Below are 19,435 nucleotides of genomic sequence, written 5' to 3'. Positions count from 1 at the left end.
ATCAGAGGAGATATGTCACGAGGACACTCAGGCATTGTTGATTTTTTGGGGGCAGAAAATGGTCATAAAGTTTCCCCCAGTATGATGCAATTATGCCGGTTAAATATTTGGGTCATGAAATTACTTCTGAGGGTCACGCCCTCTCCACTGGTAGATTAGAGGCAATTAAAGCTTTGCCTAAACATGTTATGCCCTCTCCACTGGTAGATTAGAGGCAATTAAAGCTTTGCCTAAACATGTTATGCCCTCTCCACTGGTAGATTAGAGGCAATTAAAGCTTTACCTAAACATGTTATGCCCTCTCCACTGGTAGATTAGAGGCAATTAAAGCTTTGCCTAAACATGTTATGCCCTCTCCACTGGTAGATTAGAGGCAATTAAAGCTTTGCCTAAACATGTTATGCCCTCTCCACTGGTAGATTAGAGGCAATTAAAGCTTTGCCTAAACATGTTATGCCCTCTCCACTGGTAGATTAGAGGCAATTAAAGCTTTACCTAAACATGTTATGCCCTCTCCACTGGTAGATTAGAGGCAATTAAAGCTTTGCCTAAACATGTTATGCCCTCTCCACTGGTAGATTAGAGGCAATTAAACCTCTCCACTGGTAGATTAGAGGCAATTAAAGCTTTGCCTAAACATGTTATGCCCTCTCCACTGGTAGATTAGAGGCAATTAAAGCTTTACCTAAACATGTTATGCCCTCTCCACTGGTAGATTAGAGGCAATTAAAGCTTTGCCTAAACATGTTATGCCCTCTCCACTGGTAGATTAGAGGCAATTAAAGCTTTGCCTAAACATGTTATGCCCTCTCCACTGGTAGATTAGAGGCAATTAAAGCTTTGCCTAAACATGTTATGCCCTCTCCACTGGTAGATTAGAGGCAATTAAAGCTTTGCCTAAACATGTTATGCCCTCTCCACTGGTAGATTAGAGGCAATTAAAGCTTTGCCTAAACATGTTATTCCCTCTCCACTGGTAGATTAGAGGCAATTAAAGCTTTACCTAAACATGTTATGCCCTCTCCACTGGTAGATTAGAGGCAATTAAAGCTTTACCTAAACATGTTATGCCCTCTCCACTGGTAGATTAGAGGCAATTAAAGCTTTGCCTAAACATGTTATTCCCTCTCCACTGGTAGATTAGAGGCAATTAAAGCTTTACCTAAACATGTTATGCCCTCTCCACTGGTAGATTAGAGGCAATTAAAGCTTTACCTAAACATGTTATGCCCTCTCCACTGGTAGATTAGAGGCAATTAAAGCTTTGCCTAAACATGTTATGCCCTCTCCACTGGTAGATTAGAGGCAATTAAAGCTTTGCCTAAACATGTTATGCCCTCTCCACTGGTAGATTAGAGGCAATTAAAGCTTTGCCTAAACATGTTATGCCCTCTCCACTGGTAGATTAGAGGCAATTAAAGCTTTACCTAAACATGTTATGCCCTCTCCACTGGTAGATTAGAGGCAATTAAAGCTTTGCCTAAACATGTTATGCCCTCTCCACTGGTAGATTAGAGGCAATTAAAGCTTTACCTAAACATGTTATGCCCTCTCCACTGGTAGATTAGAGGCAATTAAAGCTTTGCCTAAACATGTTATGCCCTCTCCACTGGTAGATTAGAGGCAATTAAAGCTTTACCTAAACATGTTATGCCCTCTCCACTGGTAGATTAGAGGTAATTAAAGCTTTGCCTACACATGTTATGCCCTCTCCACTGGTAGATTAGAGGCAATTAGTAAATTCAACCTCTGCAGGATTGTATTTATGGGAGAAAGATGGAGGCGAGTGAAGCTGTGGTCTGGACTGGAGAGATGTTCTGATATTGTGGCAATGTCTCTTCTAACCGTACATGTGCCCCATGTGGTGGAGGCAATTATTAAACAGGCAAAAGGCTCATTTGATGTCCGCGAGACTGTTAAGACTATCAGAACATTCTTAACCCTTCAACTCTTCTCCCTGAAGCAGAAACCGGTGAAGACCATGACTGTGATTTAGCTATTGAAGCTGACTGTAGCTCTAGGTTGGACTTGAGAGATACCCCATTAGACAATCCATACTTTTAGTTTTTTTGTAGATGGGTCTGCCCAGAGAAACGAAAAAGGGAATCAATTAGTTGGTTATGCTGTTGTGACTGTTTTGGAAACTGTGAAAAGTGCTCGACTCCCCTCACACGAATCTGCCCAGGCAGCAGAACTATTTGGCTTGACCAGCGCTTATATTTTGGGAAAGGAATGCTCTGTTAACATTTACACTGATTGTAGATCTGATTGTAGATCTGAGTTTGGTGTTGATTTTGGAACATTGTAGAGGAATAGAGGGTTTTTGACCTCATCTGAAAAACAGATTGCACACAGTAATCTTGTTTCGTCTCTCTTAGAGGTGGTCCAGCTTCACTCCTCTGTTTCTGTAATCAAGAGTCAGGCGCATTCTTCCTCTAATGACAACATTCCTCTGGGGAACACTAACGCTGACCGCGCTGCTAAATTGGCTGATTCCTCTTCTGTTTCCCCCTCCTTCACATGGCAGCAGTTCCCGCTTCCACTAACCCTTTCTCTGTTAATGACTCTGCAGGCAACGTCTGATGCATCAGAGAAGGACGCCTCGGGTGTATGGCTGGATGAGTGGAGCAGACCAGCCATGCCCCGCTGTACTTTCCAATTCCTTGCCAAATTGTCACATGATCAAGACCATATGTCAAAAAGAGGGATGGTGGATCGTGTAAATACATGAATAAATAAGGGAAAGTGGGATACCTAGTCAGTTGTACACCTGAATGCATTCAACTGAAATGTGTTTTCCGCATTTAACCCAACCCCTCTGAATCAGAGAGGTGCGGGGGGCTGATATTGGTGTACAGTAGGTTTTACTGTGCTTGCAGGACATTTCTCTGGTGGTGGGGTTGTACAATGTTTGATTTGCATGACTAACAATGTTGAACCAAACTCTGAAAACATAATTGTTTAAACTAATTGGTGAAACAAGCCTGACATGGGTAAAGGTGCTTCTATTGGCACCGAGTATGAGGAGCAGATCCCACACAGTCACTGGTCTCTCTCCACACGAGGTGCTGACTGGCCATCCCACGAGGATGACTAATACACCTTTTCTCAAGAACAGGGTGTCCCTGCAAGGAATGGAGGAAGACATGGTTGAGAATTGTGTCACCCTTAACAGTGTTCTTAAGAGACTTTTCCCCCGGGTGAAGGTGTCTTTGCCGAACTTGGCAGGTGGAGCTGAGCACTATTTCAACCCAGGTGATTTCGTGGTGGTCAAAGACTTCAGGAGAGAGAGTTGGAAGGACCTCTGTTGGAGAGTGCCGTACCAAGCTCTTTTGACCACCTCCACTGTGGAAACCTGACAGAGGGTGAGATGAGTCCTGAGCCAAAATGACCAACACAGGCCTGGAGGAGTGCAGAAGAGGGTGAGATGAGTCCTGAGCCAAAGGGACCAACGCAGGCCTGGAGTAGTGGCCCAGAAATAGATGGTCATTGGAGAAGGAAAACCCTGCTGGGCCTCATAACTAAGAGGACTAATGGAATGTCCACTACCAAGTGTTCTGATGAGTATGACTGTCGAAAGGGTCTGGGAAATAAAGCCTCAGTGTTCTGATGAGTATGACTATCTAAAGGGTCTGGGAAATAAAGCCTCAGTGTTCTGATGAGTATGACTATCTAAAGGGTCTGGGAAATAAAGCCTCAGTGTTCTGATGAGTATGACTATCTAAAGGGTCTGGGAAATAAAGCCTCAGTGTTCTTAAAAAAGGGTCTGGGAAATAAAGCCTCAGTGTTCTGATGAGTATGACTGTCTAAAGGGTCTGGGAAATAAAGCCTCAGTGTTCTGATGAGTACGACTGTCTAAAGGGTCTGGACTGTCTTAAAAATGGTCTGGGAAATAAAGCCTCAGTGTTCCGATGAGTACGACTGTCTAAAGGGTCTGGGAAATAAAGCCTCAGTGTTCTGATGAGTATGACTATCTAAAGGGTCTGGGAAATAAAGCCTCAGTGTTCTGATGAGTATGACTATCTAAAGGGTCTGGGAAATAAAGCCTCAGTGTTCTGATGAGTATGACTATCTAAAGGGTCTGGGAAATAAAGCCTCAGTGTTCTGATGAGTATGACTATCTAAAGGGTCTGGGAAATAAAGCCTCAGTGTTCTGATGAGTACGACTGTCTAAAGGGTCTGGACTGTCTTAAAAATGGTCTGGGAAATAAAGCCTCAGTGTTCTGATGAGTATGACTATCTAAAGGGTCTGGGAAATAAAGCCTCAGTGTTCTGATGAGTATGACTATCTAAAGGGTCTGGGAAATAAAGCCTCAGTGTTCTGATGAGTATGACTATCTAAAGGGTCTGGGAAATAAAGCCTCAGTGTTCTGATGAGTACGACTGTCTAAAGGGTCTGGGAAATAAAGCCTCAGTGTTCTGATGAGTATGACTGTCTAAAGGGTCTGGGAAATAAAGCCTCAGTGTTCTGATGAGTATGACTGTCTAAAGGGTCTGGGAAATAAAGCCTCAGTGTTCTGATGAGTATGACTATCTAAAGGGTCTGGGAAATAAAGCCTCAGTGTTCTGATGAGTATGACTGTCTAAAGGGTCTGGGAAATAAAGCCTCAGTGTTCTGATGAGTATGACTATCTAAAGGGTCTGGGAAATAAAGCCTCAGTGTTCTGATGAGTATGACTGTCTAAAGGGTCTGGGAAATAAAGCCTCAGTGTTCGGATGAGTATGACTGTCTAAAGGGTCTGGGAAATAAAGCCTCATACAAAGACTGTCGCATTTCCTAAGCGTTTAAAACAGCTTCCAATGCAAAATATCATGCCACATGAAATCAAAGGCTTTGTTAAGAATGAATTTAAATGAAACAGCCACAATAGGGATGCACCTCAGGGAAACAACATCTTTAATACAGCAATACCCACAGGGAAAAGTAGACCAATTTGGCCCAAACATTATGGTAAAAATACAAGGGAAAGAAATTCCTATGTTGGTGGATACGGGTGCTACTACCTCCACTTTTGGTAAAGGTACGGGACTTGACTTACCCCTAACCAATCACTTTTGGTAAAGGTACGGGACTTGACTTACCCCTAACCAATCACTTTTGGTAAAGGTACGGGACTTGACTTACCCCTAACCAATCACTTTTGGTAAAGGTACGGGACTTGACTTACCCCTAACCAATCACTTTTGGTAAAGGTACGGGACTTGCCTTACCCCTAACCAATCACTTTTGGTAAAGGTACGGGACTTGCCTTACCCCTAACCAATCACTTTTGGTAAAGGTACGGGACTTGCCTTACCCCTAACCAATCACTTTTGGCAAAGGTACAGGACTTGCCTTTACCCCTAACCAATCACTTTTGGCAAAGGTACGGGACTTGACTTACCCCTAACCAATCACTTTTGGCAAAGGTACGGGACTTGACTTACCCCTAACCAATCACTTTTGGTAAAGGTACAGGACTTGCCTTACCCCTAACCAATCACTGTTGGCAAAGGTACGGGACTTGACTTACCCCTAACCAATAAAACTATAAATGCTTATGGGATTTCCTCCACCCCGGTAATACATTCTGAAACAAAATCCATGCACTGTTCAATAGGACCAATGAATGTTGAACATGTTTTTCTGTATTCACCCACTCAACCATTAAACTTGCTAGGTAGAGACTTGTTAACTAAACTTAAGGCTACAATTTATTGTACTCCCGATGGAGTTTTTGTTGATATCCCAAATGATGAGATAGGTAAGCAGAAAAATTTAACCACTCCCCGAAGAGGAGTGGGAGTCTGACACTGCCTCCCAGTCTATTCTGTCTCAGGTACCAGAAACCTTATGGTCAGAACATTCCAGTGACAGTTGACTGATAGACAGTGCTAGCCCAGTAATAATAACTGTTGATCCTAGAAAGAAACTCTAGTCTCGAGAGCTATCTTAAAAAGGAAGCTCCCTCCAAAGTGTCTCTCCCCTTCTAAATTGGCTGATGTATTTTATATTTTCGGCACATTACATATTCCTCCCAAAATAATAGACATTTAATGAGTGTGAAGCAGAGAGTGAATATACAACTGAAATGGGTAATAAATATAGAGTAACATTGTTAGGGTAGACTAAAATGCAGACAATGCCTTCCAATAAGGAGAAAGTTATCATGTTTGTTTTGTTTATTTTTAGACCTTGCAATAGGGGTAAAAGCAGAGCATTGTTTGAGAGTGATCCGTGTGTATTAGCAGTAGTGATTGAGAGGGTTTTTCCTATTGGGAAGAGTAGAGGGGTCCTAGTTGAAGGAAACCGATATGGAGACTAGCATAGGTAAATAAAGACAGTCATAAAGATAGTAAAATGGAAAGATTCATGGTACTCATGGTCTGTCAGTCGATGTCACAATAAATGTTTCAATACAAGGTCACATGACTGACAGGGGGATTGAGCATTGGGACTGATATTATATTAGAGACTGCCATCTGGTGTTTAGGTTAAAGATAAGCTTCCTGTGAACCAAAAGATAAGCCGGCAGTAACAGTGAGTGGTACTCACTAAACTCAAACAGGCTGTAAGGAACACCGTGGGAAAATTTGGGGCAGAGGTATGAATAATTGAATAAGAAATGTTTTTTTTATTTTACCCCCTTTTCTCCCCAATTTCGTGGTATCCAATTGTTAGTAGCTAATATCTTGTCTCATCGCTACAACTCCCATACGGTCTCGGGAGAGACAAAGGTTGAAAGCCATGCGTCCTCCGAAACACAACCCAACCAAGCCACACTGCTTCTTAACACAGCGCGCATCCAACCCGGGAAGCCAGCCGCACAAATGTGTCGGAGGAAACACTGTGCACCTGGTGACCTGGTTAGCGTACACTGCATGTGGCCCACCACAGGAGTCGCTTGTGCGCAATGAGACAAGGATATCCCTACTGGCCAAACCCTCCCTAACCCGGGCAGCGCTAGGCCAATTTTGTGTCACCCCGTGGATCTCCCGGTTGCTGCCGCCTGGGCTCGAACCCAGAGTCTCTAGTGGCGCAGCTAGCACTGCAGTACTATACCAGTTATTTAAATAAGAAGGTAATGTCATCTAAAACCGACTTTTTCCATTACGAGGAACACTGTTCGGAATTGGAGTAGATCCAAGTAAATGTTTAAGTACCGAATATTGAGCTGATAAGTCAGCAGCAACTTTTTGAAGGCCCTAGGGGATTTGTTAAACAACAGGTTTGATATTTTTACTAGTTGATGTCCCAGGGACAGTTAGTACAGAACAGGTCAATGCAACCAGATTGTGGTAAGAGCTATGGAAACAAAAACCTTTAGAGATTTACTTACCTCTGGGTCTACAGATCCCTTGTGTATTTTAGATTTTACAACCCAGAGTGAAGGCGTTTGAAAGGATAAAGTGTCTGGTTTTATGTGTTGATTCCGCTTACTTTAATAGACGCATTTTGATAGAACCTCCTTTGATAGTTTAAGCCATAATCTAATGCTTACCTTAAAATGTAACAATAATTATTAACAAAGTGATAAAAGGAGGGAATGTTAGGGGGAAATGTTGTTGTCTGAAGAGCTAGCATTGAATTGTTAACAGCATCTCCTCTCACTCTATCTTGGTTCGTGCAGGTGACTGTGACCTCCTCCTCAGACCAATTGGCAGAACGCCTAGAACATTGTTCTGGGAACTGAAAGGAGTATCTCAGTTTCAAGGTCCCAGCTTTGAGAGAAGAAGCCTTGTCAGTCACATGCAGGAACCGATGTAAATAATGAATCATGTAAATCATGCTTATATAACTTATTTGTATAGCACTATAAAAGGACTGAGAGGGAAATCCCGACAGGTGCTATACTTGTTCAGCTACTGAAGCTTATTACAGTGAAGTTCCTTCTTTCTAGGTTACAAAAAGAGAACAAAATGCCTCTATAGCTGGAGTCTGCATAAAGTCCTCCAGTCAGTCAACAGGATATTATGATAAGCTTCCCAATATGTCACCTGAGAAAGCAAAGTAGATTATTCAAATGGAGTGAAAGTGTACCCAACACCCACGCATATACAAATGAGTGTTACATCACTCACATACAGTATGCACGGATACACAGCCACGCACATACACCTGTACTGTACTTACCAGTGGTAATATTTAAACCTAGGCCTCCAGTTTGGTGTCCGTAGTAAAGTCTGCACAGCACAGGCTAAGTTCACAAACAGATAGCACATCAAGAAGAACCTGTAGAAGAAAAATCACACACCACAAAATGTAATTCAGTCCAAACCGATTTAGTCATTTAAATATATTAATATATATTATATATATATTAATATATTCCAATATATTAATTTTGCAGTTATGTACTTGTTGCAGGATGTATAGGCCTGGTAGTCTGCTAAAATACATCTCAACTGATGGCAAAACACAGAAGCACAAGAAAGTGCACTAGGTCAGGGGTTCCCAAACTCCTTCACTCAGGCCCCCCTTCCAGCATTGAGGAACATTCTGCACGTGCGCAACGTCTATTTTTTGTATTTTATTTTTAATTTTTTTGTATTTCTTTAAAACATTTTTATTTATTTATTTTTTAAATATTTTTTATTATTTTTTATTAACAACAATCAACGTCTGTTTCTATGGGCACAAGCACTGTTCATGACACAAACTGTTCACACCCCTCTTGTTGGCGTAGATAATATTTTTCAGGTTTAAAGCTTATTTCCTGCAGTTCTATACATTATGCCATGTCTAATGTGTATTCATGTGATATTTGTGTGACTCGAACATTACTACAAAATCTATGGGCTAAAAAACCCATACATTAGCTGAAATGGGCTTGTTGATATGGACATTTCTGACACTATAAATAGCTGTCTAAGGTATTCAATTACTGACATGACAAGAGGAATACTGATGATGCACTACCCAATTTCAAAATTTTACTGTGTGCAGTCTACTATTATAACTTTCAACAGTAAGTTAAAAGCCGGACTGAGTTCCTTAATATATATATTGTGGCAAAGAAGGGGGTCGAGTGATAAATGGCAGATATGTGAGAGCAGAACTAATAAAAGGGGCTCTGCCAGATCACTAAAATTACCACCCCAATCAGAACTACAGATCACAAAATGGTCTTCCCAGAAGCAAAAGAAAACCACCCCACAGATAAAGGGTCAAGACAAACCAGGAAGAGAGAGAGAGGGCTGGAAGGATCTGTGAACCATAGAGACAGAAACAATATATATATCGGCTGGATTTACCGTGTATGAGCTGAACTGTTTTGGACTTACCTGTTGGCGTTTGGACCTGGACCTACCGAGAACCCGATTCGTGTACCAAACCCTGCTATCCTTGACCTCGCCTGCGGCCTGGGTGGACCAGGACGGAGAAACAAACACAGAGGTTCTGTCCTTTTCAAAATAACTCTCATTCTGGGGTGATTTTGGTGACAGTTTCCCACTTAATTTGTGACAAACGCTCCTAACCTTGAAGAGTTTTGCCAGACGTGGTGGAGAATGCGGGCAGGGCTTCTGGCACCATACCTGGCAGGGGATGCCGACCTGGACAACCCCCTCGAACCCAGATGTTCGACTTAACTCACCAGGCACAGATATGGTTGCGACCGGAGACCCGTTCATCCGTCGAGATCGTAGAGACCATTGTACTCGACTAGTTTCAGCTAGGTCTACCCCAAGGAGTTCGACGATGGCATGGCCAGAACAAGGTACTTTCTGCCGACCATCTCGTGGGCCTGGTTGAACGGTATTAGTACGGCAGGAACAGCTGAGCAGGCACAGGAGGAAAGATCGCACAGGAGGAAAGATCCCCATTCCCCAGGCCTGGGCAAACCAGCGGACAGGGTAAGACTATCCTAACATTTGGAGGGGGAAGAGAGCAGCGTGGGGCTGTGAGGAAAGAATCAGAATGGGGCCTGTTGGATTACCAGTGTATGAGCTGGACTATTTTGGACTTACCTGTTGGCGTGTGGACCTGGACCTACCGAGAAACCGATTCGTGTACCTAACCCTGCTATCCTTGACCTCGCCTGCGGCCTGGGTGGACCAGGATGGAGAAACAAACACACAGGTACTGTCCTGTTCGAAAGAACTCTCATTCTGGGGTGATTTTGGTGAAAGTTTCACACTTAATTTGCGACAAACGCTCCTAACTTTGAAGAGGTTTGCCACAATACATATATTGTGGCCACATATATATATATATATAAAAATAACTGGACCCACAGTTTGTGAACCACTGCACTTGGACCAAGCCACTTGTGCTGATTGTGTACAGAGTGCCTGGCTGGAATGAGGTGTTTCACTTGTGAAGTGGTTGTTAAAATGCAAGTGATTTGATTAAAGTATATTTTAGTATCCAGAGTGACTTACAGGAGCAATTAGGGTTAAGTGCCTTGCTCAGAGGCACATCAACAGATCATTTTCCTAGTCAGCTCAGGGATTTGAACCAGCAGCCTTTCAGTTACTGGCCCCTCTAGTCTACCTGCCGCCCAAACTACTCCTCGGAGGACCATAATGTTTTTTAAACATCTGTGAGGTGTTTATGGTTCATTAACAGTGTTTGAGAAGGGAAGTAGAGTCATTAAGAGTCTGTTTTCTCCCATGTAAACTTCATGACTTTGGCTGATGGGAGTAAGTTCAGCAATTATTATGATTCTTTTTAAATTTTTTTACCCCTTTTTCTCCACAATGTCTCATCGTCTTGTCTCATCGCTGCAACTCCCTTGCAGACTCGGGAGAGGCGAAGGTCGAGAAGCTCTGCTTCTTGACATGATGCCCACTTGACCTGGATTAATGTGTCGAAGGAAACACCGTACACCTGGCGACCGTGTCAGTGTGCACGGCGTCCGGCCCGTCACAGCAGTCGCTAGTGCGCAATGGGACAAGGACATCCCTGCCGGCCAAACCCTCCCCTAAACTGGACAATGCTGGGCCAATTGTGCGCCGCCACATGGGTCTCCCAGTCACAGCCGGCTGCGACCTAGACTCTCTATTGGCCTTAGACTTTTGCGCCACTCGGGAGACCCCGGGTTCAGCAAGTTCACCCAACAGACCATTATATGATTTGAAATAATCCCTATTTGCCTGCTTTTAAATAATTGTGTTTGATGTGTGTGTTTAGTCTGTTTCGTGTGTGTGTGTGACTCACATGGAGAGGATGGGGGCCACCATGTCCAGAGAGGCTATGAGGATGCCCAGCTCAGCGATGAGCCCTGTCAGTAACAGTGCCCAGGTTGGCTCCCCATTGGCCTTGCCATGACCAAACACCTGCAACAGAAAATAAAAAAATATACACTTTAGAAATACATTTTTTTTCTGTGATGTTTTTTAAATTGAATTTGTTTTGTTTCTGGTTGATTGTTGTATTGTAGCCAAGGGGACCGGTCATTTATGGATTGAGTGGTCTTAAAGGCCCAGTGCAGTCAAAATTCTGTTTTTCCCTGTGTTTCATATCAGATTGTACAACAGCTGATGAAACTAACACTGGAAAGGTGGTATGTGAAAACATTTGATCAGTGTTATTACCAGATAGTTACTGATTGAAAATACAATCTACATAGGACCTCCTAATCAGCAGGTTTGCATGGGCGGGAGTTTCGGCTTGTCTGGTGACATCACCAGGCAGCAAATTGGTTAAAGTTGTAATATGTATAACCTTTTGGGCGACCCGACTGAATTCACTTAGAAATGTGAGCTATAGATCCGTCCTTCACATTGAAAGCAAATCTAACAAGTGGTAAATGTGTTCTATGTGAATTATTTCTATGCTTCCAGTTCTTAAGTTTTGTTTTTGCGTCTTCTACTTTCAGTTTTGTTTGGTTATGGAAAATATATTTCACAACGGTGGTACAATGATTCTCTATACTATATGTGTGCTTGTTTTATCACATAAACTGAAATTAGGTGAACTATTTGAATTTTTGCAACCAGGAAATGGCGGAGCGATTTCTGCATAGTGCAACTTTAATAGACCAATAGCAAATAGAGTTCCAAACTCTCTGTCAATAACAGTTAGTTTTCAGTTTTCCCCTCCCCACTTGGACCACTCCCAGACAGTCCTGGCTAAATTCTTGCTTGAGAAAAATGTTTTTGCTAAAAAAATCTATTTTTGTTGCTTTTAATGGAAAAATATTATTGTAAGGTACTTAATTGTTACCGAGAAATGATTTGTTATAGATTGAAAAACTGGTGAATTGGGCCTCTAAGTACTGGTCCTAGGCCAGTTTTAAATTATTTATTTTTTACCAGAATTTTCATGGTCGCTTAGGCTGATCCTAGAACAGGGTTACATAATGTCATTTTATATAGCTAACCCTCTTCTACCAACAATACTTTACATGTGCGAATGCAAATGAACTCATATGTTCAGCTTCATTCAAATGAGTAAGGAAAGACAACCATAACTCTATTCTCTTGTTCACTGTAGTTTTTAGTTGTGTATCATTATGTATCTAATAGTAGGGCCACTGTGAACATACATGGGCTTAGAGCCGAGCAATGTATCAAGCAATGTGTAGAAACAGTGGTGGCAGCTAGAGAAACCTTAAATTATGGCTGTGTTTTTCAGGCCACTAGATGCTTTGCATTGTATAGAAATTACACTGTGTGTATGTACAATACAGCTCCACCCACAAAGACATAAGGTTAGCCAGTGTATGATTGATTTAAAAAAAAATTGAGCAGACACCCTTATCCAGAGCAACTTACAGGAGCAATTAAGTAAGTGCCTTGCTCAAGAGCACATGGGCATATTATTTTACCTGGTCGGCTCTAGGATTTGAACCAGCAACCTTCCTTTCACTGACCCAATGCTCTTAACCGCTAGGCTACCTGCCAAGGTGGCTGGTCCTACCCTGAGGAATGGGATGATGTTGTCCTTGGCAATGGCCTGTAGGAGACGAGGAGCGCCAGTCAGGGACTGTAGTCCCGCCCCCACGGTGGAGAAGAAGGAGCCAATCACGATGACCCATGGGGAGGGCCAGGACAGAGTCCCCACAACCAGGTTCTTACTGACTGCATCCCCAAACCTACAAGACAGGAGAGGACATGGACCTGTTAGCGGAGCCATTATCAATACCAACAAACACAGCATCTGAAGTGCTTTGCCATACCAACAAATATAATTACAAGCTTGTACTGTATGTTGTTGAGAAGCAGACAGGCTATTGTCTGGACTTGAATATATCTTGTGATGTCAAAGATGTGGCCTAATGCTACAGACAAGTTCACTTACTTGTCCCTTAGGACCGCTCCTTCAATACAGGCCCCAAACAGAACCACAGAGCTGAAATCTGACGATAGGATGTTAAGGAACACACAGAAACGCATGCAGTATGGAAGACAGATGCATCTAGACATTGAACAACTTGTGGAGAACACTGCCTATTGATATGGATGAGGAAGCGCTTGCAAGTAGAGGCATTTCACTGTACCATTTACACATGCTGTATCCTGGGCACGTGACAAATACATGTTGATTTGATTTTACTATTGACTCCATGAAAGGATACAGACAAGGGTAGTAGTGGTTATAGCCAAGATGGTTCCAATAGGGATGGACTTCTGAGCATCTTTCAGATCTCCTGATCTGTTGGAGCCTGCCATGATACCTACAGTACAGGGACATGAAGGACACACATCAGTTACTGACAACTCTCAGAATGTTGACTCAACCAATCAGTGAACAAAAATGTCTCTGGGTTGCCAGCTGGTTTATTGGTCTGGTGTTGCCAATTCATGGTCTGGGTTGCCAGTTATGGATCTGGGTTACCAGGTCTTACCTGTGGCAGAGGGAAAGAAGATTCCCACCAGGAGGGTGAAGGAGGTAGCGATGTCAGCTGAGACGTACAGGCCGACGCTCTCCACAGGCCCGTGGAAGTCTACTGAGGGCAGACCTGCCTTCTCCAAGATCTGACCCTTCTCCAGGTAGTCTCCCCACATGTTATCTAAAACATGCATCAGGAACCACGTTTATAGAAATGCTAGCATCCCATCCACAACGTAAGCAACGTAATGGCATCCACCTAATGGCACGGCAACACCCACCAAAGCTCTACAGCATCACAAATTATTGTTATAATAACAGAAAATGTTTTACAAAGTATATAAATTCACTTTTTAGATAGACTTTGTACAACATGTTTGTAGTAATTTAGCTATGTTTTACTGTAATTACATGTCATCACTATTGTAAAATGGCGTAGCAGTCTGGCGTCTTTTGTCTTCGTCTTGTCGTGTCCCAGGTATATATCTTTTTTTCTTCGCATATTTTTTATATTTTTCTCAACTCCAACTTCAACATACTCTCCTGCAACCCATCTCACCCAATGTGGTATGGATCTGCCATTTTCTTTACTTCAGAACTGGAACCCCAACAGAAGCTAGCGAGCTAACTAGCTACTAGCTAGTAGTCAGTTAGCCACTGCTAGCGGTCACCAGCTAACCTTTAGCCCGGACTCCTGCCAGTCTGCACAACGCGATTCAACCCAGAGTGTATCGGACTTCTTATTCTCCATATCCCCGGATTCCTAGTGCAAGCTCTGAACCTGTTCACCTGGATCATCGCAGCTAGCTAGCTGTCCTGAAGCAAGCACCAATTAGCCTGGAGATGGCCTATGCTAGGCCCATCTCCCAGCTAGCTGAAGAGGTCCATCAGCCACTCCTTTGGCTACAATACCTATTTTGCCAATTGGCCTGGACCCCTTTTTATTGCCAATACGGAGCCCCGCAGATCCTTCACAACTGAACTATCGACGTAATCCGCAGAGGGAGTTTTTGAACTGGCTCCCCCGTCGCGACGTCCCCTGTATGCCCATCTGCTAGCCTGCTAGCCGCGGCCCGCTATCTGTCTAGAGCACACCGGACTGTTAGCTGAAGAAGTCCATCAGCCAATTTTTTTTTGTTGGCTACTATACCTATTTTGCCAATTGGCCTGGACCCTTCTACTACACGGAGCCTTGCTGATCCATCACGACTGATCTGCCGACGTAACCGTACGAAGGGGCTACAACTGACTTCTTCCGTCGCAACATCCCTCTAAGGCCCTTCTGCTAGCCCCGGCCCACTCGCTGTCTGAATCGCCGTATCTCCAGCACGCCCAGCTACTCACTGGACCCAATGATCACGCGGCTATGCATGCCTCTCCCTAATGTCAATATGCCTTGGCCATTGCTGTTTTGGTTTGTAATTATTGACTTATTTCATTGTAGAGCCTCTAGCCCTGTTCAATATGCCTTAGCTAACCCTTTAGTTCCACCTCCCACACATGCAGTGACCTCACCTGATTTAAATGATGTTTCTAGAGACAATATCTCTCTCATCGTCACTCAATGCATAGGTTTACCTCCACTGTATTCACATCCTACCATACCTTTGTCTGTACATTATGCCTTGAATCTATTCTACCGTGCCCAGAAACTTTCTTCTTTTACTCCCTGTTCCGAACATACTAGACGACCAGTTCTTATAGCCTTTAGCTGTACCATTATCCTACTCCTCCTCTGTTCCTCTGGTGATGTAGAGGTTAACCCAGGCCCTGCAGTGCCCAGCTCCACTCCCATTCCCCAGGCACTCTCATTTGTTGACTTCTGTAACCGTAAAAGCCTTGGTTTCATGCATGTTAACATTAGAAGCCTCCTCCCTAAGTTTTTGTTTTATTCACTGCTTTAGCACACTCTGCCAACCCGGATGTCCTAGCCGTGTCTGAATCCTGGCTTAGGAAGGCCACAAAAAACCCTGAAATTTCCATCCCTAACTATAACATTTTCAGACAAGATAGAACTGCCAAAGGGGGCGGAGTTAGCCTTAGATTTCTGTCCTACTATCCAGGTCTGTGCCCAAACAATTTGAGCTTCTATTTTTAGAAATCCACCTTTCCAGAAACAAGACTCTCACCGTTTCCGCTTGCTATAGAGCACCTTCTGGCCCCAGCTGTGTCCTGGACACCATATGTGAATTGATATCTCACTGGTCACCCCCTAAGCCAATTCCTCCTTTGGCCGCCTATCCTTCCAGTTCTCTGCTGCCAATGACTGGAACTGCAAAAATCACTGAAGCTGGAGACCCATATATCCCTCACTAACGTTAAGCACCAGCTGTCAGAGCAGCTCACAGATCACTGCACCTGTACATAGCTCATCTGTAAATAGCCGATCCAACTACCTCATCCCCCATACTGTTATTTATTTTCATCCATTGCACCCCAGTATCTCTACTTGCACACTCATATTCTGCACATCTATCACTCCAGTGTTTAATTGCTATGTTGTAATTATTTTGCCACTATGGCCTATTTATTGCCTTACCTCCCTTATCCTCCCTCATTTACACACACTGTATATAGACCTTTTCTATTGTATTATTGACTGCATGTTTGTTTATTCCATGTGTAGTCCTGTGTTGTTGTTTGTGTCGCACTGCTTTACCTTATCTTGGTCAGGTCGCAGTTGTAAATGAGAACTTGTTCTCAACTAGCCTACCTGGTTAAGTAAATGTGTAAGAAAAATATGTGGCTCTGCTGCCCCCTAGCTGGCTGGCCCCCATTGGCTATAGTAATAGGGTGAAGTTGCCCCCAGACGCAAATCGTGGGTCAGTTATACATTTCCCCCCACTAATGGTTAAGGTTAGGACTGTGGGAGGGTGAAGCTGATCTTAGATCTGTATCCTAGACCCAGGCGTGTGGTAATAGCCATATCATTACAACTATGGTCCATCCTCTGACTTTGGTCTTTACCTCTGATGATGCCGCTGGCCAGTCCTGGTATTCCCTGTATCTCTGTAACGTTGTTCTGGTTGAAGTAGTCGTCACATTGAGGACTACTCATGTTGCCAGAGCTACAGAAGTTCCTCCACAGCTGACTAGGTACAGTCACATTGCCCTCTAGAACCGTCTTACTACACACGTCAAACTGATCTCTCATCAGTGTCCTGTTACCCAACATACAGATCCTGGAGAAAGAGGAATATTATTGCTTCTGATTATCAACAGAGTGATGATAACATGTCATGATAATGTGTGTTTTCACTCTACTTTAGATCAGATATTAGCTATATTATAGCTACACTGAAAAACATTTACAGTATGTGTACAGTAGCTAGATCTTTAGGACAACGTTCAACAATGGAAATAGACTTTTATCTCCCTTGATCATTCCAGCCAGCGGAACAGAAAGTGTTTTGGCTTCCGTCAGGGACAAACTGATCCTTAACACCAAATTAAATCCACATCAATTATACCATTATTCCCATTTCCTGTTTAGACAAAGAAGTTAAAAAAATCCCCAGTGCCTTACGAAAAGTCGGGCGGTTGGAAAACGGACTTAATGGCCCCGGCGTAGATGGAGACGATGGAGATGATGACACAGGCCAGGAAGAGAGAGGCCAGCTTGTTGACATATTTCACCCCCACAAAGACCACCACGGCCATGAGGCTGAGACAGATGGTGCCGTACACCCTCATGTTGTTGAGGATGGCACTGTCGCCCCCGTGGTGGTCGCTGGCGTGGAAGATGGCCGCCTGGGGAACCAGGTATTTCTGGGAGAGGACAATGACAACAGAAGTAATTTAGGTACACTTTCTGTGAGACACACACATTTAATACCTTATGTGTGCATTCATAATCCACTTATAATTGCTTCTACAACTCACTATACAGTAAGAGCAGAACAGAAGTCTTTCACTTTAAATGTATTTTAAGTACTCCGAATATACGAATATCAGTCATATACTACAGTCTACAACAGCAACATTATGTGGATCAAATGTATGTTCAGCTAATGTTGTTGGATCCCAATTTTACATGTAAGTTACTCCATCTCAATATGATTGAGGACATTGACCTATTTTACTGCGGTATATTGGTTGCATCCCAAATTGCACCCTATTCCCTACATATTGCATCCCAAATTGCACCCTATTCCCTACATATTGCACAATTATAGGTCCTGATCAAAAGTAGTGCACTAAACAGGGGATAGGGTGCCATTTGGGTGCAGATGATAACTCACCAGGAAGATCTCTATAGCTCCCAGTATGTACATGGCAGCAGCGAAGGTTGTTCCCAGGTAGAAACAGATTCCTACAGCCCCCCCAAACTCAGCACCCAGGGAACGAGAGATCATGAAGTACGCCCCTCCGGCTACAACAGAGAGCAGCACAGAGTTAAACATGGATGAAACTGGTCAGAATAGACTGACGGTGTGATCATTTGTTAGTCATGTCATAAAAATGATATTATCTTGTTATTGTCATGTTTATGTAACTGTTACAACTAAAGTGTTTTAAGTGTAAAATGTAAGTTTGGATTCTCAGTCTTCAAAGCTTGTACTGTACCCTCACCTGGGACAACACCATTTGTAGCTATGGCACTCATGGATATGGCAGTGAGCATTGTCTGTCAAACAGGAGAGAATATAAACACCATCAAATAAGGCCAGTCTGCCTTTATGAGAGAGTTCTGGATGTTTTAGGTTGTGCCCATCAACCAATACACTCTGCTCTTTATCCACATTATAAACACACTTAGCAATAGAGGCACCACTTGTCATTGGACAACTGAACAGAATTCATCAATCATATTGGAAAGGTTGAGACATAAACCACAAATATATTACATGTCCTTTGGAGTAAACAGCAGGTTGTGGAAACTGATTGAAATGCTGTGGGTTCTATTCAGCCTGGTAATGTTAACTAGCTGGTGACCCAGTTTTAACAGGGGGTTTGGCAAGTGGACAAGAACAGTGTGTCAATGGTCTTCTAACATTGCCAAGCAGTGTGTGTGTGTGTGTGTGTGTGTGAGTGTGCCTGTGTGTGCATCCACAATGTGTGTGTGTGTGTACTAACACATGAGCAGCACATGAGGACGATGAGGAATGACTGGACGATGCCGGCTGTGCCCACGATCCACGTTAGACGAAGGAACAGGATGACACCAAAGATGTTCTGTAGACAGGGCAGGTAGACTCCCATCAGGGTACCCATGTTGGGGGACTGCAGAGAGAGAGAGAGATGAAGTGAGACAAAGAGAGTGAGAGAGAACAAACAGAACAGAGAGAGAGAGATGGATTACAATAATGAAAGGGACAAAGAAAGAGAAATTAAGAAAGAGAACAGAGAGAGCGAGGGAGAGGAAAAATTCATAAGAATTAGCATTTATATCATTACAGTCTTAATCTAATATCAATCAGGAAGAGAAAAGTAACCAAACATAAATAGTGACACGAAGGCAGGAAACAGATGTGAGTGATTTGGTTGTTAAGATAACTATGATAGTACTGCTATAGTTTTCCATATTTGTGTGAGTAGTGTGTTTCAGTGTCTATGTTTTTGTGTGTGTTTCTGAATATGGTATGTAGCACAGATAGACCCACAGGAAATAGCTAATTGATCAGAATGATTGATTGGGTAAAATATTGATCAACTCTCACCAGGGGGCCTACAGGGCAG

General features: G+C 43.2%; 1 protein-coding gene across 1 annotated transcript in view; it reads right to left on the bottom strand.

Moving 5' to 3' along the window:
* Window positions 1–19,435, bottom strand: part of LOC118362671 (solute carrier family 12 member 4-like) — a 56,598-nt gene that overhangs the window by 9,704 nt on the left and 27,459 nt on the right. The window contains exons 4-14 of the mRNA XM_052485011.1: window positions 18,833–18,979; window positions 18,329–18,383; window positions 17,998–18,128; window positions 17,283–17,524; window positions 16,724–16,938; window positions 13,773–13,937; window positions 13,503–13,601; window positions 13,226–13,283; window positions 12,845–13,019; window positions 11,141–11,259; window positions 8,114–8,212 (exon numbers count right to left, since the gene is read on the bottom strand). Of these exons, the coding sequence (XP_052340971.1) occupies window positions 8,114–8,212; window positions 11,141–11,259; window positions 12,845–13,019; window positions 13,226–13,283; window positions 13,503–13,601; window positions 13,773–13,937; window positions 16,724–16,938; window positions 17,283–17,524; window positions 17,998–18,128; window positions 18,329–18,383; window positions 18,833–18,979 (1,505 nt within the window). The remainder of the gene's footprint in view (window positions 1–8,113; window positions 8,213–11,140; window positions 11,260–12,844; window positions 13,020–13,225; window positions 13,284–13,502; window positions 13,602–13,772; window positions 13,938–16,723; window positions 16,939–17,282; window positions 17,525–17,997; window positions 18,129–18,328; window positions 18,384–18,832; window positions 18,980–19,435) is intronic.

The sequence above is a fragment of the Oncorhynchus keta genome, chromosome 2 (assembly GCF_023373465.1).
Source record: "Oncorhynchus keta strain PuntledgeMale-10-30-2019 chromosome 2, Oket_V2, whole genome shotgun sequence".
Classification (NCBI taxonomy): Eukaryota; Metazoa; Chordata; class Actinopteri; order Salmoniformes; family Salmonidae; genus Oncorhynchus; species Oncorhynchus keta.
This window is presented reverse-complemented; position numbering and strand designations above follow the sequence as displayed.